Source organism: Phascolarctos cinereus, unplaced genomic scaffold, assembly GCF_003287225.1.
Source record: "Phascolarctos cinereus isolate Bilbo 61053 unplaced genomic scaffold, phaCin_HiC Scaffold_5;HRSCAF=322, whole genome shotgun sequence".
Lineage (NCBI taxonomy): Eukaryota > Metazoa > Chordata > Mammalia > Diprotodontia > Phascolarctidae > Phascolarctos > Phascolarctos cinereus.
The window spans coordinates 290,896,915-290,921,925 of record NW_027555958.1 but is presented as its reverse complement, the minus strand read 5'-3'; the positions used below and the strand labels follow the sequence as shown (position 1 = coordinate 290,921,925).

The window sequence follows — 25,011 nt, the reverse complement described above, 5'->3', positions numbered from 1 at the left end:
CCCAGAGACATTAAGTGTCTTGCTTAATGTCACACAGGTATTAAGTGGCAAAGCTGGGATTTGAACCCAGGTCTTCTGACTCCTTTTTCCCCTGTACCAAGTTGCCTCTAAATGATATACTTGTGTTTCACTCACATCAGCTTGTGGGATTCAAATCTCTTCTATTTTGAGAATTATTCTGAAGTGTCAATGATTCAAGTTTCAGAACACAAGATGTTGACACTTGACACACTTGACAAAAAACCAAAAAACGAAGGAGGACAGCTAGGTGGCGCACTGGATAGAGCACTGGCTCTGGAGTCCAGAGGACCTGAGTTCAAATCCAGCCTCAGACACATGACACTAGCTGAGTGACCCTGGGCAAATCACTTAACCCTAGCCTCACAAAACAAATAAAGGAAAATATACATGTAAAGTTTTGTGTCATGCTTAAGAGTAAAATTGGATTATGTTTTATCTTGATCCTAGATGTTTACAGAATTTTAAAGCTGGAAGGAACCTGGGGAATTATCTAGTTCAAACCCCTTTATTTTACAGATGAAAAGACCAGATCTCAGGGAAAAAAACTGACTTGACTAAGTTCACACAAGCAGTAAGTACACAGAAGATGTGGGACTACAATACAGTTTTGACTCAAGAATCAAGAGCTCTTCCATTACAATATTTTTTTGTCAGAGATACAATGTCAGATTAATGATAATAATTCCTACTTATTTATGGCACTTGACAAAATACTGCCCAAACAAACCTGTGAGGTAAGCATAAATATTACTATTGCCTCTTTTTAGATGAGCTTTGCAAAAAAAGGCACAGGGAGATGAAGCCACATAGCTATTAAGTGGAGGATCGATGCTTCAAACCTAGGTCTCCTACTCTATAGACAGGCTTCTTTCTACTACTCCATGCTTCTGCAAGTGGGTATAGGATTTGCTTCCTTCCACAACTGCCCCTAAATTGTCCAGTGAAATCATAATCAAAATAGCAGAAAAGATTCAGATCCTGTGAAAGGGTGGAAAATTTGGAAAATCTGCAATTCTAATTTTCCCCTATACCATATAAGTAGCATGAGGGAGTTTTAGGACAATTAAATTGTGGAAGTTGTGGATGCTAACATATCCTTATACTAGTTTTGGGGATTATCCTCAGGTAATGGTTCCTGATATTGAGATTCTGTAAGAATTGACTAGATATGTGTAATTTTTTTTATTTGCTTCTACAAGTCAGCATAAGAAAACCATAATCTTCAAAAATATGTTACTAGATTCCTCTTTCTCTTTGACCTGCTGAGTGTTCTTAGTATAATCATTTAAACTTTCTGTGTTTTCATTTAAATTCTGCCTATACTCTGCCTCCAATGCTGTCTGACCAAAATCCAGTTTTAATTCTCCTCTGGCCTTTAAGAATCACCAAGAAATGTCTAGTGGGAGAAACAATATTGTAATCTGCTTAATTATTTTTTTAGGGGAAAGGTGAGTATTTTTTGTACTAATTTACACACACACACACACACACACACACACACACACACACACACACACACACACACATATATATATATATATATAAAGAGCCCAGTCCTTAAAAGTATGCTTGGATCTGCCCTTCCTGGTGGGTTACAGAAAGCCATGTGCAATATGTCCTGCCTGTTTCCAATCCTGTATGTAGAGGCTTAGCCACGAGCAATGGAGGGGCTAGTATTTGGTGACAAAGAGTCTTCTGATTGGTTAAGGAGCTGAGAATAATGACTGGGTAGAAACTGACTGGGTATGAAAAAGGTTCAAGTGGATGACCACATGATTTCTTCCTTGGTGGCTCTGAGCCACCAAAAAGGGGATGGATGAGCAGGCCTCCTTATTTCCCATCTAGTCACCACATATGCTTGAGTGCATGGTGCCTCTGTTTTGTTGTGTTTTTTTCTTTTCAATCTTTGGTGAATGAATATCCAGAGATGGAATGGACCAGATTATAACCTTGTGAATTTTGCACAAGGAGATACCAGAAGTCTCCTCAAAAACCAAAGTCAAGTGCAGAGACCACTGAAGCTGAGTCTGGTAAGAAGTCATCCCTGAGGAGTGACTTGCTTGACTCAATTCTGAAGAGTAATTTGCTTGACTCACCTAAACAATGGAGATATAAAAACAAAAGTGAAGGAGAGGGAGGAAGAGAAGAAGGAGAGAGAGGAAAAGGGAAGGGAGGAGACAGAAAGAGAAGGGAGGTATGGAGGGATCATTGGGAAAAGAAAGAACTGAGCATTCCAGGATGGAATTGGGAGTAAAGGAATTTCAACGAAGATGCCAGATGGTAGACTGTCTGAGAATGAGGTTCAAATGAGGCCAGATGAGAGATAAGGAGTAAAGGAGAAATGGCTAAATGCTAGAAGAATTTGTATTTCATTGGCAGGGACTAATTGCCCAGCACTTGTTCTGCATGCAGCCATATAAACTCCATCCCCAGAATCTCTATTGTGAATAACATTGTCAGAGTAGCCATATTTTCTTTTGTACAAAGCAAAGAGAGTAGGTATTCCTACTCCAACCAGCTTGGAGGGATACATTTGTATTTCTGTCCTTAATATATGTTTTCAGTAAATAACCTCTTGTAAAAGTTAATTGATGTCAACTAGTAGATTGATATTGGGGGAGAACATCAATGGGAGCTTCTAAAATACAGTATTAGAAACCCTAGCAACCCCTCAGGATTATCAGATGATAGAACCCTGAGGAAAGTATTCAGTTACCCTACAGACTCAACCTGACAATATGAGTGGGGGTTGAGAGAGTGAGCCCCAGAGGGTACTGCATATAATTTCTATTCACCCCTTACATTTTTCACAAGTTGTAATATCACATGGTGTGGGAGTAAGGTTTATTTGGTTTCATTACATTAGTGTTCCTTTGAGTGAGTAAACCAATACCGTCTTTCAAAATCCAAGCCTGACACATCTAAAATATCTCTACCAGCTACAGAAGACGCATTTTTCTTATTCCCTGTTGGGAATTTTATGGGAAAGTCCTAAAATTACCACAGTAAATAGAATGTTAGGTAGAGGAAACTTGTTTCCAATACATCACAGTTCAAAATGAGTCAATACGTTCTATATTGATTTTTTTTTTGTATTTGATATTTCCTAAAACCCCACAATTTGCTAGCAATATGCAGAATACAATAGAGATTCACATCTCCAATGGAATCACAAAATGGCAAAAGATACAAACATTGTGAAAGGGAGGAAAATGTATTTTACTAAAAATTTATTGAGTACTGACTCTAATTTTATGCTCAGAACTGTTCTTAAATATGATGTAGAGCACAGAAGAAGCATACACCATGGCCATGGTCTTAGGAGCTTACTGTCTACTTGGAGAGATGAGGGAGCAACACAAGACGGCACCAAAACTTATGATTTTGCTGGCATGATGAATTCCTGGAGAGGAAGTTCCCTTTACCAACCAAGCAATCAATTAAGAAGCTGCTAAACTATAAGGATACTAAGACAAAGGTGAAACAGCCCTGATCTCAAGGACCTTACATTAAAATGGGGGAGACAATACATACTACACATAGGTATATATAGGGCACATAGAAATCAAATATAAGGAAACCATGGAGGGAAAGAAAAAGCTTGGGAGGCCAGGAAGAGCTTCAGGCAGAAGGTACCATTTGAGTCAAGTCCTGAAGGAAACAAGGAACTTCAGGAGGCAGATGCACGGCAGAAAAAAACTTCATGGAGAAAGGAGATGGAGCATCATGTGTGAGGAATAGCAAGCAGGCTAGAATGTTGCTCAACTAAGGAGAACACAGAGGGAGAAATGTGTAAGAAGATGAACATGGAGACAGGATCAAGGTCGTGAACAGCTTTAAACGTCAAAAAAAGAGGAGCTTGTTTTTGATCCTACAAGTAACAGAGAGCACTTGGGTGGGAAAAGGTGTGGCATGGTCAGACATTTGCTTTAGGAAAATCACTCTGGTGACTGTGCATAGGATGGGGTGCAGGGGCACTTGAGGCAGAGAAACCAATTAGGAGGCGATCACAATAGTCCAATAAAGAAGTAATGAGGGCCAAAACTAGAGTGGTGGCTGTGTGAATAGAAGTAAGATCTATGATTCAGAGTGAATAAGAGTGAGGAGTCAAGGATGATACTGAGGTTTGGAACCTAAGGGACCAAAAGAATGGAAGTGCCTTCAACAGTGACAGAGAAGTTCAGAAAAGGAAAAGGCTGGAAGAAAAGATAATGAGTCTATTATGGACATACTGATTTTGATGCCTACAGGAAACCCAGTTTGAAATGTCTAATAGGCAGTTCATAATTTGTACCGGAACTCAGGTAAGAGCTATATACGTACAATCACAGGATCATAGATTTAAAGCAAGAAGGAATGTGGGAGGCCATTGAGTCCAACACACTCATATTACAAATGAGAAAACTGAGGCTCAGAGAAGTTAAAGTGACTTGGCCAGTGTCACACACCTAATGTGTCTGAGGCAGGATTTGAATCTAATTCTTCCTGACTCCAAGTCTAGTGCACTACCCACTAAGCCAGAGATTCTCAACCTGGGATCTGTGAACTTGGTTGTTAAAATTACTTTGATAACTGTGTTTCAATAGAAGTTTAAGAACCCCTTGTACTGAACTATGCTTCTACTCTTGACCTAAGAATCATCCACACAGAGATCAAAATGGAATCCAGGGGATCTGATGACATCAGCAAGAAGGGTATAAAAAGAGAAAAGGAAAAGTTTTAGGACAGAGTCTTGGTTACACCCCATATTAATAGGTCTGACATGGATGATGATTCTGCAAAGGAAACTGAGAAAGAGTGAGTAATTATATAGGTAAAAGAACCAAGAAAAACTGTCACAAAAACCAAGAGAGGCAAGGATACCTAGGAGGAGATAGGAGGGGAAGGAATCAAATATCTATATGTATAGGGGATGGCCTTGGCAAGAAGAGCCACTTCTTCATCAAAAACTTCAGTAAAGAAGATTAAGTCAAGGGCTTGTGAGATGTGGAGAAGGAGGGAAGTAAAAGCTCTTAGCAAATGGTATCCATTTTCTCTATAGAATATGAGAAGAGGTCCTTAGCTGAGACAGCAGGGGAGGGAATGATGTGAAAGGCTCTGTAAGAGAAGATGTAAAGATTGTGAGTCTGGCATTAAATTCATTGAGAAATTGGTGAGAATGTTTTGGGATTCTGTGAATAACATCTACCAAGATCTGGATTGAAGGATACAGTTGGACAGAGTGAACCTTAAAAGAGAAGAGAGTGCTGAGTGATACAGGAAGGAGGGCCTGGAAACTGGCAATGGAGAACAAGTAGTGCCTGGATACTCTCTCTCCAGGACCAATGAGTTATGGCATATTAGAGAAGGTACAATCAGGAAAGGGTAGCCAAGGATGCAGTAGGCTTAGAGGGCAACAAGTCTCACTGAACCAGATTAGAAGGAAGGAACAAGAGAGGAAGAGGTCCAAAATGAAAAGAAGTTAGCTGATTATAGAATGGTAGTTCCAGAGGACACAGTATGGGGCAAGGGGCATGCAGATTCAGAGTCAGACAATCAGGAAGCAGGAATAAGGAGAAAATGAAAGAAAAGGCAACAGGAGTTAGAAAGAGGGCTTTGCTCATAGGCAGCACCTCAGGGATTAAGCATCTGATGGACCGATAAAGTAACAGAGGTAGATGTTTTCTGACCACTGGGGAATGAGTCTAGCCAGAGTATCAGTGATTGGGAGCTCTGCTGAAGAAGACAGTGAGTAAAAATGTTGGCCTTAAGGTGAAGAATTCTACTGTTTCAGTTCCCAAGGTAGCTTAATGTGGAATTGAGTCATTGTAGTTATACAATTGTTCTTCAATTCATAATCTTAAAGAGTTGATAGGGCATTATCTTTCCTTTTGCTTATGTTGTACCTCCTTCCCCTCCACTGATCCAAATGTTATTTATCCTCAGAGACCCAGTTCAAGTTTCACCTTTTATGATAAGGCCTTCCTTGACTACTCAACCTAATCAATTTCCTATTCTTTGGAATTCCTCTAGCACATTGTGGGTGGGGAGTGAACATTGTGGCAGAGTAGATTGAGCTGGCCTCTGCATCAGGAAAGCCTGAGTTCAAGGCCTGCCTCTTGACACAAGACGCAGAAGAAAGACGTGGTAATGAACATGATGAGTTCATGGAACAGATGTGGATAACAGCCTAAAAAAAAAGAGGGTACCTGTTAAGGAGTAATAGAAAAGTAGTTTGGATAACTGGGTGCTAAGAAGTTCTCTAATATCAAGGTCCCAGAGTTTAGAAGATACCACTGAAGGGAGCAGAAGAATGATAAAAGTAGGTGTTTAAAGAATTATGAGAGGGGGTACCTCCACAGAGTCTTAATCTGGTGGATTGTTATGCATGGAGCTCCCAAAGGCTAGGCCAAAAGAGCAGAAGCTCTGGCTGGTTCAACTATGCTTTCTGGAAAGGTTCTGAATTTGTTGCTGGCAACAGATTAGTCTGCTTTCTGAAGAAAAGCCTAGCTAATAGAGAGGCTTGTAACCAACGGACTAGGCACTTACTGATGAATTTTTTGACCATGGTAACTCCTAAAACAAAGGAAAAGAATTTAAACTATTCCCTCAGGTCAGTGCATCCCCCTTCTGTTTCTGCAGTGATGGTGACAGTGTGTCAGAAAAGGGGGACAGAAGTTGTTAAGAATTACACAATTTTAAAACTGTCCATAAACTTTAATTTAGCTCTTGTGACCCTGGGCAAATTACTTAATTATAGTTTCTGTTTCCTCATCTATAAAATGGGGATAATAATAACAGTACTATCATGAAGATCAAATGAAATAATGCATACAAAAAGCAATTTGTATATTTTAAAGAGCTATATAAAAGTGAGCTGCTATATTATCTTCTCATCTTTTTTTTTAATAAAGTTCATATAGAGATGGTCCTAGAACAAATCATTATCTTGCTATTATTATTTTATATTTAATGTTCTATGAACTATTGTATAGATGGACAAAATGATACCTTGTTGTTCTTGTTACTGTTACTGCATTTTTCTCATCTTTTTTTTTTGATGGGGTTCACAAAGAAAGTACCCAAGGATAAGGCTCTATCTGCTGTTCTTTTATACTTAGTGTCCTCTGGACTACTGTGCAGAGAAAATGATTGAATTTTGTAAAGTAGAAAGAGTTTTGGGATATAAGCTCATCTTCCGTAGTCCTACCAAAAACATCTTTGGGACAGCTCCCAAAGTCATAAAAAGGATAACAGAGATGACATGACACACATCCAGTTCCCATATGGTTTTAATTCCTTGCACTAGGTCTGTATATTTTGACAGCTTTTCATTCAATGTAACTTGGAGAGTTTGTGATTTGGTGGTTTTATACTCTACAATGGTGATCTCTAATTATAGTAGCAACAGTTGTGATGAAAATAGAAAAATTATTCTTCTTATTTGATAAAGTTGAGATAGAAATTGTCCTGGGAAGTCATTATCCTGTTATTATTTTACTTTCAGTTTTAGTTTTTTTCAGACTACTACACAGGCAGAAAAAAAATAACTGCTTTTTTTGTAGCTGAATAAAAGTATTAGGATGTAAATTAATCTTTTGTAGATTCACTAAGAAAATCCTCAGTATCTTGTTCTAGTAGCAGACAGGATAATGGGGGTGATATCAATATCCCTTATCCTCTTCCCCACATGCTTTTGATTTCTTCTACTAAGTCTTCATATTTTGAAAGCCTTTCACTGAACTCAGGTTAGAGATTATAAGTATTTGGTACGACAATATCTATTAAAATGCTTTTTAAAAGTTTTTATGGATCAATATTATGTCTGGGTGATTGTGGACAACAATTCAGTCTATTATTATAGTACATATCCAATACAGGTTTTTGGTTGGTTTCTCAAGGATATTTAGAGGTCTATATTTGGAGGATGGGGGTTAGTCATCTGACAATCCAATGAAAAATAGTGAGCTTCTGATCTCTAATTCTAGCCACCAGGTCAGGTATTATTATCTTATTTTCTCATCTTTTTCAATGGGGTTCAGATAGAAACTGTTCTGGGACAAGTCACTATCCTGCTATTTATTCTTTTATATTTAGTGTTCTATGGACTATTGTAGAGATACATAAAATAGCTATTTTGTAGTTGAATAAAACACCAAGATGTAAGCTCAGGTTCTGTAGACTCTAAAAGTATCTTCAGCCTGGGTGATTGTGGGCAACCCTAGTAGCAGACAGAACAACAGGGATGATATTCCCAACATGATTTTGATCTCCTCTGCTAGGTCTCTATTTTGAAAGCTTTTTGTTCTAGCCAGCTTGGAGATGATGAGAATTTGGTAGTGTGACATCTATTTTAAAAACCTGTTCTTAAGTTTTTATGGATCAATGTCATAGCTGGATGACTTTAGGCAACAATTCAGCTTGTGAAAATGGTTGAGTTCTAAATCAGTTAATTAGTTGAGTTTTCCAAGATATTTTAAAGTCCATATTTGCAGTATGGGGATTTGTCATCTGTCAATCTATGAAACTTGCTGAGCTTCTTTTGATGTCCAGTTCTAACCACCAGGTCATGTCTTGCTAGAAAATCTATAATTGCTAAATTTTTACAGCCTGAAGTGATGTGTTACACAGTTTCTACCATTTCCTTGCATAATCTATATTCACCACTAAGTCCAGATTCCTTTTAAGGATAACTCTTCTGTAATTCCTGATGGCAATGAGATGGTCCTGAATGACCATCATAAACCACTCCATTTTCACAAACAACTCCACATTAACTCAGTCATTTGTTGGCTGAGTTCATGCAGATAAACTTGAATGGGACGGCCTTTACATTCCATATGTGGTTCCTAGCTCTTTTATTAACTCCATTAAAGTCAACCCACTTGCAGTTACATTTAAGAAATCCAGTGGTATGTACCTGTGATCAGCCTGACTACTTCTTAGTGAAGTGATGCTGACTTGTCTCTCAAGTATTTCTATAGTGTTTCTGTTTTAACCTGATTGTTATGGGCTCGAAGAATGTCAAGACTGATTTGATTTGGTTTCTCAAGTAATATGTCTACACACCATTTATTGTACAAGGATCTCAGATATAGAGTTCCAATCAAATTAAATGTTTATTGACAGTTTAGAAACTGATTTCCTATCACTTGTGGCCCCTTTTCCTGATACTCTACCACAATCACTGCAGAAGTATAACAGGGCTGCACAAATACGACAGCCTTTTTTATTTCATGGGTTTCCCTACCCAAATTTAAGAAAAAAAATTAAAACCACTAGGAAGATAGCCTATAGTTGATATAGGGAAGCATAGTTAGCTGAATTAGTCCTAGAAAAAAAATTTCTGGGTCTACATTAAGGTCTCTCTAATCTGATAGAATCTACTAAAGCAGGTCTGCACAACATATGGCTCACCAAAGGATTTCTGGCAATTATCACATGACCTGTGGCAACCAACCATTGTCCGTCTGACAGTCATGTAACAGCCACCCAAAATCCTTTGGCGGGCCGCAAATGGCTCACAGGTCATATGTTCTACAGGCCCGTACTAGAGTTTATGCTCTGCTGACATAACTTTTAAGAACCCAGGGTCACCTCCACACTACAATGAGGAATCACAGTAGGACTTTGTTGGAGACATCAGAAATGACAGCAATACTGATTATAATAATTTTGTCCAGAAGATTAACCACTGCAAATTAATTGTTACAAAAAAAAAAGGATTGAAAGAGTCCAGGAAGCAACTTAGTAAACAAAAAAGAGAGCTTTGGTTGCCAAAGGAAAAAGCATCAGTTAAAACATAAAATTGTTTGTAAAATCTTACGAAGACAGAAGACAGACAATTATGAGCAGTATTGTATCATGAAGCAGGGAGAAAAAATGGAAGGTAAAACCAATTTAAAGAATGTGTGGCAAGATAGAAACACTAAGCAAAATCATCTCAAGGGCATTCAAGGATGAAATTGGAAGGAGTACTGCAAACAAAAGAAAAATGATAGATGTTAGCAAAAATCGTTATAAGAAAATGTTTTCTTCACCAAGAACAGTGGAACTACCACACAATCCCCGATACATTTGTAGCAGAGGTAAAAATGGCACCAAAGAGAATAAAGAAGGGGAAAGCAGCCAGATTGGCCCAAGTGTATACAAAGGAGATGATCTCTGTACTAGAAGGGCCTTAAGTGACTGATATCGAAGGCAACAGAAAAAAAAGATACTAAAGGCATGGAAACAATTTCCGTTATTAATATGGGAAAAAAGTAACTGAGAGGACATCAATAACTAGTGACATATATATCTACTCTTCCATTTGTATAAAACCTTCAAGAGAGTTATCTATATGACATCCTGAATGAAGGTATATGTAATGACCAAGCATGTTTTCACAAATGATTTCAACAATGGATTACACTTTTTATATTTCACAATCAACTGAAAGGCAAAGAAAATATAAGATCCTATTATTCTCACTGTTGAATATTTTTGAAAAACTTGATTTGGTAGAGTAAAATTCTATATTTATAGGGTTTTTTTTTACTACAATAAAATGCTTCCTATCCATACATAAAAAAAATCATTCAACATTCCATGGAAGATATAATAAGGGAAAAAGCCTGTTTAACAACCCTTTGGTAATAAACATCAGATGAATCACAAAATAGGGAGATATATACTTGCCAAAGGTATTCCCCACCATGATGGAAAGATCCAGTGCAGAATTCAGGTTAAGGAGGGATTCTCTGTGGGTGGTGAGGTTCTGTAGATGCTCCTGTTTGCAGATAACATTGTGCTGGTTGCATCAAGTTCCAGAAAACTGCAGAGCCTGACAGAAGAGATCTGTAATAATTCAAAGGAGTTTGGCTTGTCTTCACAGGAAGTATATGAAGTGGTTGGATGTGGATGAAGTGGATGAAGAATGTCAATTGACCATATTTCAATATGCATTATTTGGACGGACACCCTATAAAGCTTTTCTATCAGTGTACATATACATACATACATACATACACACATATGTACACATATAAAGTATATGTTGATTACATATGTGTGTATGTATGTGTATATATGGGACACATAGTACAACTGGATGATAAATTGGTCCAAGAATGGAATACAATAAGGAGAAAGGGTTGGACTGCTTTCAAAATATTTTCAAGCTCCTTTATTGACCCCAAGTTTCCCATGAAAGTAAAGGACCATCTTTTGATATTAATGTTTTACTGATATTGCTATATGGTAGTGAAACATGGAACACAACTGCCTCTGAAGAATTAAAAATGAATCTCACACAGAAAGCAATGAAGAGGTCATTTGTGGTATGAGCACCCATATAGCCAATAATGAATCTTACAGAACAGAGGTTAAATAAATTAACAAGGAATTACGTGATAGAAAAAGATCGGCTGGTTATGTGTCAAGAAAAAGGGACAGTCGGAATTCTCCACTGGTACCTTCCAAATCTCAGAAAAAAATGAAAGCTTGCAGCACACTGGGCAGACTTCCTGTGACAAGCTTACAGAAGAATATGGACAAGAGTCTCAGAGAATGGACAGGTACTGATGGGTTTACAATCTGAATCACTGGAGGAACTCTTGAACCAATGCAATTACAGAACCATATGAATATTAAGAGTCCTGTAATTGTTGTTATGAGACCTGAATCTGAGGGCAGCATTGATAAAAAGCTACCTGAAGCCCTTGCCTATAAGTGGTAAGATCAGTTTCCAGGTTAATTATGATATAATATTGGCATATGATAAAAGTATGTATTCTTCAATCCATTTCATTCACTCTCACAGTCTTCTTGCTTTAGCAGTCAGTGCCATCTGAGTTCAAGCATTTCTAGTAGATGGTATACTGGTATTTTTTATTTGTCCCAACGTATCTTGCTTTCTCATAGTATCAGAGCATCATTTTCTCCACTGTCCTCCACATCAGGCTGATCATCACAACAATTTAGAATAGAGCCAGACTGCCATTATATGCCACACTATCTATTTTTTAGATTGATAGAAGCAGTTTCCTCTTTTTGGCCGGAGTGCCAATCAGTGGTTTTGTCAGAGCTCAACTGGCCAGTATTCGAGGTTTCCTGTCAGTCTTAGGATACACAAAGTCCACGCTGTACATTACCCTGGTTGTCATTCCTTTACTGTCTCATTCTCCCTGTCCCAACTCAAAACATAACTGATTGTTTGGCCTTTGCGGAGTTGGTTGTTGCTATTACCATTACTCTTTCCCAATGACCAATGGGTATAAATAATACTAGAAGAAATGAATTGTATCAATCTCGACAATTTTCACTATCAATGAAACCAGAAAAACATAAGAATATTTTAGCTAAATGGAAGGAAAGATCCCAAGTTGGCATCATTAGCTTTATCACATGGCCCAAAGCAACAAGAAATGGCATATCATGATTATATTGTATTGCAAGGTTTATGATTAATGTGTTTGAAAAAAGAAAAGAAAAAGAAGACCACGAAAATAACTATAGCTTATGCACCAACATCATTTGTAGAGAATGAAGTAGGAACATTCTACAAAGCATGTGATAAGACTCTCTAAGTTAAGTCAACATGTCTTGATATTTAATGAGATTTTTAATGACTTCAGTACAAATGGGGAATAGGTGAAGACAGTAAAAATTGTTGGAAAATACTGATCAGGAATAAGGAATGTGAGAGACCAAAGGCCTATAAACTACATAGAAGAAATGGAAATGATCTGCAAAGATCATTATAATCTTTTTTTTTAACTATTAAGGAAAGTGGAACTATAACACTTGAACTAAAAGCATAGCTCCAGATGTAGAAATAGTATTAAAGAGAACACAGATGAAGAAAACAGGTAAATTAGACATCCAGGATAACCATCCTGGAAGAGACACAACTGCAAAAGAATTGAAGGGTTAATATTCAAGGTATCTGAAGAAGCAAAAGATACCATTTGCATAAAAAAAAAATCTTGGACCATATTATACTGAAAAAAAGGCAACTGAGAGAATAGCTTCTTTTCAAATGTCTACTTTCCTATCTATATCAAAGTTTTATGAGAATAATCTACATGTGTATGTATAGCAATCTTGGTGAGATTTCCGGGTAGAAAAAAGTCAGGCTTTGGCACATGACATTCTGCAGTAGACCACATCTTTACCACCATGCATTTGACTGTAAGATGAAGCAAATAGTGTTTATTATTTGTTGATTATAAAAAAGGATTTAAGTAGATAAAAACATCACCTTGAAGACTTTTCTCCAAAGTGTCTTTCTGTTCATCCATCCAAATCATTCAAGTTTCCTTGAAAGACGGCACAGAGAAAATCTTGTCTGATGACCCCCTGATCATAAGTATCAGGAGAGGCACAAAAACAGGGAGATGTATGCTCACCAAAGGCATTTGCCACAGTGATGAAGGAGATCCAGCATAGTATCCAAGTTGAAGAAGGATTCCTTGTGGATGGTGAGGTCCTCCAGATGGTCCTGTTCACAGATGACACTGTGCTGGTTGCCTCAAGCCCTGGAACATTGCAGAGCCTATTGGATGAGATCCGTAATCATTCAAAAGAGTTTGGCCTATTTGCATATGAAAAAATAAGAGCGGGTAAAGAATGCTCATTGTCCAAATTATGAAATGCAATTAGATGGACAACCTATAGGACTCATCAGTCAGTATATATAACTTGGACAGATATGGCAAATGGACAATAAGTTAACACAGAATATAAAAGGAAGAGCAAAACAGGCTGGATTGCTTCCAGGAAATACAAACCTCCCAGAAACAACCCCATCTTTTTAATATCAAAATTATTTTGGCATGGTTATATGACTATGGATCACGGAACTCCATAATCTCCAAAGAATTAAAAATGGTTGACACTCAGGGCAGTGGAGAAGTACATGGTGGATATAAGCAGGCTGCCACACATTATAAATAAGGAACTACAATGAGGAACTGAAGTAAAGGTTGCCATCATAGAAAAATCTGACAGAAAAAGTGGTGCTGGTATTGTAGCAATAGTGAGGCATAGCTGTATACCCTGGGTGCTGCACTGGTGTCCGTGGGAAATCAGAAGAAAATGATGAAAGACAAAGCATGTTGGATATGCTTCCTATGGCAAAGTTATAAGAAGACATGGACAATAGTCACATAGGATGAGAAGGCAGGAAGTGGTTATCTGCATTATTGCAAAGAACATTCACATTGATGAGATAAAGATCTACTTGAGTGGATGGCTACTGAGGTAATGTCCTGCATCCTCACAGCCATCTACAATGAGGAATTTGTTCTAGCATTGAAGATATCTTCTTTATATAAGGCAGGAACATCTTCAACAACACTACATTTAATGATGTTCTTCTAAATCTAAACTAAAATGTACAAGAAATTCCAAAAATGAGGACCATTCATGGAAAACATACTACAGTCTCTTGTGAATGGAAGTAGGGAGCTGTCAAAAACATTGCCCCACCCAATCATAATTACTGTGACATAACATACAAGAAAGGAAATCTCTAAAGGGATCAAACAAGTTTTCATTTTAAATACTACTTATCACTTTATATTGCAACAGAAACAAACAGGTAGCCCACGCAAAATGTAGAGTCCTCTTTGACACTCAAGGCTCTAGCTCCAGTGTTCTGTACCAGCTATAGTTGGTCTTAGATGACCTTAGAAAAAAGCTCATTTAGTTTAAGTTGTTAAAATCTAGCCTAGAGATCAAAAAGGTATCTATGGAGTGGCAAGACCCACTTATAAGACAAGAAGCTAAAATTTCTATAAACAGAAAAAGTCACAGGAAGCCAGCTGATATTCTACAAACCACCATGGAAATGGCAAACCTTAGTGGTTCCTCAGTGAGAACCTCAAATAGAAACCACAAATTTCTAGCTAATTTCTTATTTCCCTACTTCTCTACTCTTTTGACTTCCATTGTACTCTCCTAACCTTTAAAACAGCTTCCCTTCTATCTTGTCCTCCTCAGAGTTCCTTGTACCTTTATCTTCATACACTTCCTAATTTGCCATTTTCCTCATAATTTAATGTAGCTCCACATATTGAATAAGCCACCACGTCGTGTCATTTTTACCTCCCCAAGGTTTTTTCTCATGTCTCCACCTTCCATTGCTATTGCCATGAACTTAGCTCAGGGCTTCGTTACTGCTCACCTGGAACAATTGTTCTTCCTGCCTCCAATTTCTCCCTCCCTCAATCCATCCTACCCATCATGAACAGTGAAATCTCCCCAATAGCTCAGACAATGTCATTTCTGTAATCAAAACCCTGCAAAAGCCTTTTGTTGCCTTCCAGATAACACCCAAATTCTATCTGATACACAAAACTTTGCAATGCAGCTTTAAACCACCTCTCCAGCTTTGCCATTCTCCACATAAGTCCTGGGATTTTCTGCTTCTGCACTATTGCTCATGCTATTCCCTTTACCTAGAATGCTCCCTTTCATGTATGTACTATGAAAATTTTAACCTCCTTCATGAAGCTTTTCTTGACCACTCTAAGCCAGCAGTAATCTATAACTCCTATGAACCTTTCCTGATGAAATATATCATATACTTCTTTTTATTGTAATAATTTGTATCTTGTATCTAGTTGAGAAGGATCAGCTCTTATTTATCTTTGTATCTCCCATATCAATTATATTCAATTAAACATATTAATTACCTAGTATGTATAAAGAACTATGTCAGGCACGAGGGATACAAAGTAAAAAAATTTAAGTCTCTGCCCACAAAGAACTTACATTCTACTGGGGGAAAAGCAACATATGAATAAACACAACATATACACAACATAATTTCAAAAAGGAGAAAACACTAACAATTGATGAAAGGTGGGGAGAGCAGCAAAGTCTTCATACTAAAGGTAGCACCTGAACTGTACTTTAAAGGAATATACAGACTGTAAGAGGAAGAGATGAGGAGGGAATACATTCCAGATATGAGGGACCATTTATGCAAAGGCACAGAGACAGAAGATAGAATATCAGGCACTGGGAGTAGCTAGCAGGCCAGTTTGTCTAGAAGTTGATATACCCAATCACAGTGCTTTGCACATTATACACATTCAATAAATAGTTGTTGAATGAAGGAATGAACAAATGCAATATAAAAGATGATGTTTTCACACTTTGTAATTCTGAAAGAAAAGCCATTTTGTGCCCTTCCCCCAATTAAAATTTTTAAAAATTATTTAAATTGCTGAATTATAAATTTTAAATTATATATTATTTTGAAGTATTTAAAAATTATTTTAAATTAAATTATTCTTAAAAGTATTGTGAACTTGGCAAACACTGACAAATATAAGCATTTCCATAAACAATGAAGAACAGAAAAAGAGGATTGGTACATGAATAAAATTGCAAATCACCAACATGTACAGCTTGTTTGTTTTAAAAGTATATAATACTTTTAGCACATCAGTTCCAAATCTGTCCTGGTTGTGACTTCCTCTTAACGTCCTTCAACTCTTTTTTTTTTAACGCTTCATTGATATCATTCTTTTTTTGCATTATAATTATTCTTGTTTTTCACCTTTTCAATCCCCCTTCCAATTTTTAAACCCTCCCTTGTAACAAACGAGCAAAGTAAAGCATAACAAACCCATATATTGTCATCTCCAAAATGTATGTCTCATTCTGAACCTCTAGTCCATCGATCACATCTTTATCAAGATGTGAGAAGTACATTTCATCATTAGTCCTCTGGAGTCCTGGCTAGTCATAATATTGATCAGAGTTCTTAAGTCTTTCAAAGTTGTTTTCTTTACAATATTGTAGCTATTGTACAACTTGTTCTCCTGGTTGGTATTCTGCCTAAGTTGGCATAACTCCTCAAAGGTTTTTCTGAATCTGTCCCTTTCATCATATCTTACAATGCATTAATATTCCATTACACTCATACAGAGACAGAGGCACAGTGGATAGAACACTGGGCCTGTAGTCAGAAAGACCAGAGTTCAAATCTGACAAAACACTAGCTGTGTGACCATAGGTAAGTCACTTAACCCCTGCCTAAAACTGGAGAAGGAAATGGCAAACTTGGTATTCCAATATCTTTGCCAACAAAACCCCATGGACAGTCAGTGCGCAGGGTCATGAAGAGTTGGATATGGGGCAACTAGGTGGCACAGTGGATAGAGCACCGGCCCTGACGTCAGGAAGACCTGAGTTCAAACCCAGCCTCAGACCAAACACTTGACACTTACTAGCTGTGACCTTGGGCAGGTCAATTAACCCCGACTGCCTTAAAAAAAAAGAGTTGGATACAACTGAACAACAACATTCACATACCATAATTTGTTCATCCTGGACACCCTCTTTATTTCCAGTTCTTTGCTATAACAAAAAGTGCTGCTGTGATATATAGATAGATAGATAGATAGATAGATAGATAGATAGATAGATAGATAGAATAGATATCTGTATATATGTAGATATAGATATATATATAGATAGATAGATATCCATATAGATATATATCTATATGGATATCTATCTATCTATATATATATATATGGTCCCTTTCTCTCTTTTAACTCTTTGCTGTTTTCTTCCCCATTTTAATTGAGTCCTTTGAGCTTTTTTTAAAAATTATTACAATCATCAACAGATATATTCCCTTCACTATTAACAAAGAACAGCAGTTAAACAAAACTGACCCATAAAACACCTTATCTGACAGCGCATACAACATTCCATATCAATAATCCCAAGTTAAACTACCTTTTTGTTTTCATTTACAATATTGTAGTTAGTGTGTATTTTGTTCTCTTAGTTATGCTGTGTTTACTCTGTATCAGTTCACAAAGTCTTGTCATGTTTTTTGCTGAATTCCTAATATTCACCATTTCTATTTTCACATTTCTCACATCCATCATGATCTCTCCATTCATATAGCCACCATTCTAGTTCAGGCCCTCCTCGCCTCTCAGATGAACTACTATCATAATAGCTTCCTAACTGGACTCCCTGCCTCATGTCTTTCCCTTCTCCAATTCACCCCCTACACAGTCACCCAAAAGATATTCCTAAAGCACAGGTCTAACCATGCTTACCATCACCTCTAGAATTAAATACAAATTCTTCTACTGGGCATTTAAAATCTTTCACAACCTGCAATCAGGTGGTAAGAGTAAGTAGGATGCAGGATCTGGATACAGGGAGACAGGAATTCAAATCCTGGCTTAGGCACGTACTAGAGATGTGGCCTTAGACTTTATCTTTAAAGTTCCTTTTGGCTCTAAAGGAATGACCCCATCCTTCCTAAAATTATTCCCTATTACTTTGGTCTTACTCTTCCCTGCACATGACAGACAGTCCAGCCCCCTTCTCTGTGCTTTTACAAAGTTGCTTCCCATCTCTAGAATACCATCCCAAAATCACAGGATTTGAGAATTGGATCTAGTCTAACCTATATTTCGAAGGAATCCTCTCAATAATGTACCTGACACATGGGCAAACTGCTTAAAGACTTCCAAGCAGACAAAAAGACACCACCACACAAGTCAGCCCATTCCATTTTGGACAACTCTAATTGTTAGGAAAGTTATCCTGACATCAAGCCAAAATTTTCCTCTTGTAATTTTCACCTATTGCTCCTACTTCTGTCCTCTGAGGTAAAACAAAAACAAAAACAAAACAGGACAGGTCTGATCCCTCCACTATAAGATACTCTTCTAAATATTTGAAAACAAGTACCATGTCTTCTCTGAACTTCTCTTCTCCAGGCCTAACATTATCAGCTCCTTCAAACAATTATCATATGGCATAGCCCTCATTATCCTGATTGCCCTCTTCTGGAACCTAAGCAGCTTATCAATGTCTTTCTTAAATCATGATGCCCAGAGCTAAAAACAACACTCCTGATAAGGTCTGATGAATGAAGAGTCCGGAAGAACTATCACCTCCTAATTCCTGAAAGCTATATACCTCTCTTATTACAGCCCAAGATGGCATCAGCTTTTTTTTTGGCTACCATATTACACAATGACTCATATTGAGCTTGTAAGTTCACTAAGCCCCAAACATCTTTTTTTTTTTTCAAACTGCTAACCATGCCTTCCTTATCTTGTACTTGTGAAGTTGGTCTTTTTTTTTTAAATAAGATTTTATAAGATTTGTAAGATTTTACATTTATTTCTACTGAATTTCTTCATATTAGATTCAACACAATGCTCTATGATCAAGAACTTTTTTGAATCCTCATTGTCATCTAGTTAGCTATCCCTTCCAACATCATGTCATCTACAAATCTGATGAACTTTATTCCTTTATCCAAGTCACTGATAAAAGTGTTAAATAACACAAATCTCTAGGGTACTCCACTGGAAATCTCCTGCCACAATGACATGGTTACTAATAATTATTCTTAAATCTGGCCAACCAGGTCTGAATCCATCTAACTGTATTATTATCTAGTCCTTATCACTGCATCTTCTATTTAAGATTAGTAGAAGATCCTTTATCAAAAATTTTGCTAAAATCTAGGTAAACAATATTCACAGGCTTCTTGTCATCTACTAGTCTAGTAATCCTGTCATAAAAGGGGAATTAGTCTGTCAGAGCCTATCCTTGAAGAAGTCATGCTGATTCTTTGTAATCACTGCCCCCTTTTTAAAATTTTCACCAATTATCTCAAGGATTCATACTACAATTTTTTTCTTTTTTTATTAATTTATTTATTTTTTAGTTTTCAACATTTACTTCCACAAGATTTTGAGTTCCAAATTTTCTCCCCATCTTGTCCCTCACCCCACCCCCAAGATGGCATGCATTCTGAATACCCCTTCCCCTAATCTGCCCTCCCTTCTATCCGCCCCCCCTTCTCTTATCCCCTTCCCCTTCTATTGTCCTGTAGGGCAGGACAGATTTCTATATCCCACTGCCTGTATATCTTATTTCCCAGCTGCATGTGAAAACAATTTTTAACATTTGTTTTTAAAACTCTGGATTCCAAATTTTCTCCCTTCCTCCCTCCCCACCCACCCTCACTGAGAAGGCAAGCAACTCAATACAGGTTATACATGTGTGTGTAGTCATGCAAAAACACTTCCATAGTCATACTACAATTTTTCCCAGGAATCAAGGTTAAGCTCATGGACCTATAGTTTACAGACTTCTCTTCCCCTTTTATGAAAATCACAAGATTTTCCTTCTCCAGCCTTGTGATACATCTCTCTTGCTTTCCATGATCTTTCAAATATCTTTGAAGTGGCTCAGCACTGTCATCTGCTAGCTCTTTCAGTACTTGAGATTATTGTTTGTCTTTCGGACTTGAAGAGGATCATGACATCAAGAAGATGATGCCATGACTTGCAAGTGAATTAGATTTAAGTGAGGGAGGGCTGTGCAAAGTCACCAGCCTCATTCTCCTCTGGAGCCATCTGGGTCTAGTGGCAAGATATACATCAAGACGACTGGAACATGAACATGACCACATAGTTCATTTGCTCCAGGTGACCTGAATTCCAAGACTAACTAGGTATTCTCTTACTATCTCATTATTTATTTTAGATATCAACTCCCCATTAGCTACTTTTGTTGTCATTTCCAGTACAATAGAATTCATTATCCTTGGAAGAGAAAAAAGAAGCAGAATTATGAACTAAGCATCTCTGTCTTCTTTCTGTTGTCAGTTTCATCATCTTTCCACCCCAAGCAAAAGTCCTAACCCTTATTTGATCCTTGTTTTCTCAATATAGTTAAGAAAAAAACAATTCTCTTTTCTTTAGTGTCCCCCAATAGAATCACTTCATTCTGAACTTAGTATCTAACATTCTTTTTTGTAAGTTGTTAATAATGACAGCTGGCAATGATAGAGAGCTTCATATTTACAAGGCCCTTTACATATGTTAACTCTTATGTCATCATCTGTCACCTGGCTTTTCTTCCTTCTTCTAGACTTGTCTTTTTCAAATCTAAATGGATGAGTTTCTTTGTACATCTACAAGTCTCTTCAGACAAATCCAGTTTTTCCTCCTCATTGCAAATGTTCCCTCCCACTTCCAACTCTTAGAACCCTTAGTTTCCTTCAAAGCTCCACTCAAGCACTAAGTCCTACATGAAGCCCTTCCTGATCCTCTGAATTTCTAGTGCCTTGCTCTAATTGCCTTGAACTTATTTTGCATAGAATTTATATATACTTAATATGCATACATGTTGCCTCTCCAACATGAGCTCCTTGAAAGTAGGGAATATTTCATTTATGCATTTGAATTCTGCCCAATGCCTGGCATGTGATGGGTGTTTCATTTGCTTGTTGTATACAGCAGGCATTTGCTTATTGACTAATTTATTGATAAATGTAATAAAACACTAACAAATAATTAAATAATAATTAATAATTCAGGGAAAAGTGAAGTTTTGTATGAAATGATACAGAGTGACATAAACAGAACCAGAAGAAAAATATCCACAATGATAAGAAGCTAAACTATGTAATGCCCTATCTTGGTCACCCAAAACAATAAAATATACTTTCTCTTAGTAGAAAGATAGAAGACTATGTTGGTCAAGGTTTTATATGATGTCAGAAAGTCATTTTGTCATTTGGTTGAACTTAATTTTTTTTTTGGTGATCAAAAGAGGTTTAATGGAAGGTGAGGTATAGCCAGCAATGTCTGAGGCACAAGGGGAAGGAAAGCATAATTAAAAAAAAAGACAATGTTTGGTATGTATCATTAATTGCATACTCTATTATTATATTTCATATCATTACACACTTAATTTTTTTAAATTATGAACTTTTAACCATAAAAATCAAATGAACATATAAAACAAGAGGCAAAAGGGTTTATCCCAAAATCTTATCCTTCAAAAAGGCAGAGTCATATGAATTAATAAATAGAAAGAAATCCCTTTGTGATCTGTCTGAAGTTCTACCACCTCTGACCCAGTTTTCTTTCCTTCTTTTATCCTTTTTAAAAAAAACTGTAACAGAGGTGAATCAGACCACATCTTGTCCAACCTCACTGCTCACAACTGCCAAATCAAGGATGGATGAGGTTCAAATTCTGCCTCTGACACGTAGCTGTGTGACCCCAGAGCAAGTCATTTGACTTCTCTCAAACTCATTTTCTTTATCTGTAAAATAGGAATAATAATAGCATTTACCAGAGTTTTTGTTAGAATCACATGAGATAACATATATAATGCCTTGCCTTTGCTACTTAAATGTTAGCTCTTTTTATTTATTAGACAACTAGATGGCACAGTGGATGGAATACTGGACCTGGAGAGAGGAAGGCATGAATTCATATATTGTCTCAATTATTTCCTGGATGTGTTATATTGAACAGAAATTAGTGAATGAGTTTAACACTCTCATTTAATTACAGGATTATGTAAAAAGATCTGAGATTAGGGGTAGCTAGGTGGGGGCAGTAAATAGAGTGCTAGCCTGAAGTCAGGAAGACTCATCTTTCTGAGTTCAAATCTGGCCTCGGATACTTACTAGGTGTGCGACCCTGGGTAAGTCATTTAACCCTGTTTGCTTTAGTTTCCTCATCTGTAAAATGAGCTGGAGAAGAAAATGGCAAACCACACCAGTATATCTGTAAAAAAAAAAAAAACTCCAAACGGGGTCACAAAGAATCAGATACAACCAAAATAACTGACCACCACCAACAACTACTGAAGGTAAGGATTCTGTAACCTTGTGCTAATGACACAATACCAACATTCTCCTCAGTAACCTCTTTGCCCGATGATGCACATTACCCTTTTTGAGGAGTAACCAATGACGACAAAGACCAGTTCTGGAGGCATTGCCAGCCAACCAGTATACTATGCCGTACTAAGTTATAAGGCCCTTAAAATGGGGAAAAAAAAAACTATGATTTTTTAAGGGAGTACCTCACTCAAAAGGAGAAGAATTTGTTTAATATTCACTTAGACATGCTATAGATATTTCAGTAGGAGTGGTAGAAGACTGATGAAGAGAAACATGGAAAACAAATATAAAGCCTCAGGAGATCCACCTTTATCCTAATACACTTGAAAACATATTGCCCTGGCATCATAATAGCCAAATGTTTGCAGATGCAGAAATGAATGAAAAAGCATCTACGAAGTGTTACCTTGTGAAAATCACTGTACTTAGCACTGGGAATACAAACAGAAAAGCCAGAGAGTTTTTGTTCTCAAAGAGCTCACGTTCTAATAGGAAGGGAAGACACATATAGGAAGTTTGAGCTGCAAGTCAGATAGAAAAGCTCAGCAGACCTTAGGGTGCATCAGCAGCAAAGCAAATGGTAATGTATCTTCTTCAATGTCATTTCACTTGATAAAAGTATATCTCTTTCTGATGCTGAACCATTTCATAGAACTTTGGTGTCAAGAATTTTCTTTTTTTGGCCTTCAGTAGCTATGGTCACTGAGGAGGGAAGGGCCATAACACCTAGAGACAACTACAGGTTTTGTTTCTACAAGAATTGCTCCCCATCTTTTAACAGCTGTGGAGGGTGGTGGTGGTGGGAATAAGAGGCCCCTTCTCCACAAGGATGCCTGCCCTTTATGATTGGTTGTAAGGACCAGGACGGAAACAGACTCAGTGGCTGGGGGAGCACTGCTCCTCCCAAGGCTTGTGGGCTCTGTGGCCTGGACTGTCTTAAACATGGTCCAAGGGGATGCAGAAGTACTTATATGAAATTCTTCAATGCCTTCCAACAGGAAGAGGGAAAGGCTTCTTATCTTGTGATCAAAGGGGCAGTATCTCTGGAGAACATGAGCCACATGAGACTGACTTAAGTGATCAGGGTTTAAGGTTTAAGGTTTAAGATCAAGTTTAAGAAAAAATTGTACAGACGCAATTAGTGACACATGTGTACCAAGGCCATAGCCCCAGTTACTCAGAGATGACACTGTTGGTCACGGAAAGAGAGGAAACAAAAATGGACAGTGAAAATGAACAGAAGTGACTAAAGTCCAACCCATGTGACTCCAAAAATATCTTCTCAGATATGGTACCATAGAAGTCAAAAGAGAAGCCAAGCACTCATCTCTTCTCCAAAACTCAGTAGTGCTAGGATCAACAGCTACAGCCACATCCATGAAACAAGATAATTAGGGTTGGAATCATTGAATTTGGCCTTATTGGGCACCTAGTAGCCAGGAATGCATTTACCCCAGGAAGGAAGGATGATGTGGCTATCCATGACTCCTTCAATGACCTCAAAACTACATGGTTGATATTTTCCAATATGATTTCACCTATGGCAAGACTGTGACTAGAAAGATAGTGACAAATAGAAAAGATTATTACTATCATCCAGATACATGCTCTCACCAATGTTAAATGAGGAGATGCTGGGACTGACTATGTAGTAGAGTCCACGGGTATCTTTGCCACCTTAGAAAAGGCCCCTATCCCTAATTTATTTCCCTATATTGGGGATCTTATATCCTACACATGGTCCTTGTGGTCAGGGGGAGAAGAATTGAGTCCTATATTGTGTACCACTAATAAAGTTGCCTTATTCAGTGCAAACAAGAGACAGAGACAGAGAGTGAAAGAGAGAAAGAACGAGAGACAGAGAGGCCAATTCAGATTTAACTAAATTCCACCAAAAAACACTGGGATCTTCTCAAAGACAGATGAGTAGGTAGAGAAGCTCTCCCTAGGAGGATAAAGGAAATTGGCTTCAGAGGCTGAGGCAACCTACTTCAGGAACACCTCCTGAATATCACTAGAACGTAGGTAAAGAGACCAAGCTGTTTTGGTACAACCAAAAACAACACGGATGCAAGGTACACAAGAGGAGAACGTAATATGAATCTGACAGAAGTTAAAAGCCACTAGACAGAAGTTCAGGGATGGAGGCTGACCCAGGCCTCAAAAACTTAACCCCTGTCCCACCCATTTACATCATTCCTTTCTATCTATAGACCCCTACTGCACCCAAAGCATAAGAAACTTGAAGATGTAAAATATCCTGATAGTTCTAGTTCATTTTATGAAACACATTTGGGGTATATTAATGTGAACTCCTTAAG

At 37.5% G+C, this 25,011-nt stretch overlaps 1 protein-coding gene across 7 annotated transcripts in view; it reads right to left on the bottom strand.

Annotated features, from left to right (window-relative positions):
- MARCHF10 (membrane associated ring-CH-type finger 10) overlaps positions 1 to 25,011 on the bottom strand; it is a 191,299-nt gene that overhangs the window by 96,952 nt on the left and 69,336 nt on the right. Inside the window, exon 1 of one of the 7 annotated variants that reach the window (XM_078155944.1) lies at positions 13,392 to 13,508. The exons of the other annotated variants lie outside the window; for them this stretch is intronic. Within the exon in view, the coding sequence (XP_078012070.1) occupies positions 13,392 to 13,400 (9 nt within the window). The 5' untranslated portion in view covers positions 13,401 to 13,508. Of the gene's footprint in view, positions 1 to 13,391; positions 13,509 to 25,011 lie in introns of those variants that run through there. 7 annotated transcript variants of the gene reach the window in all.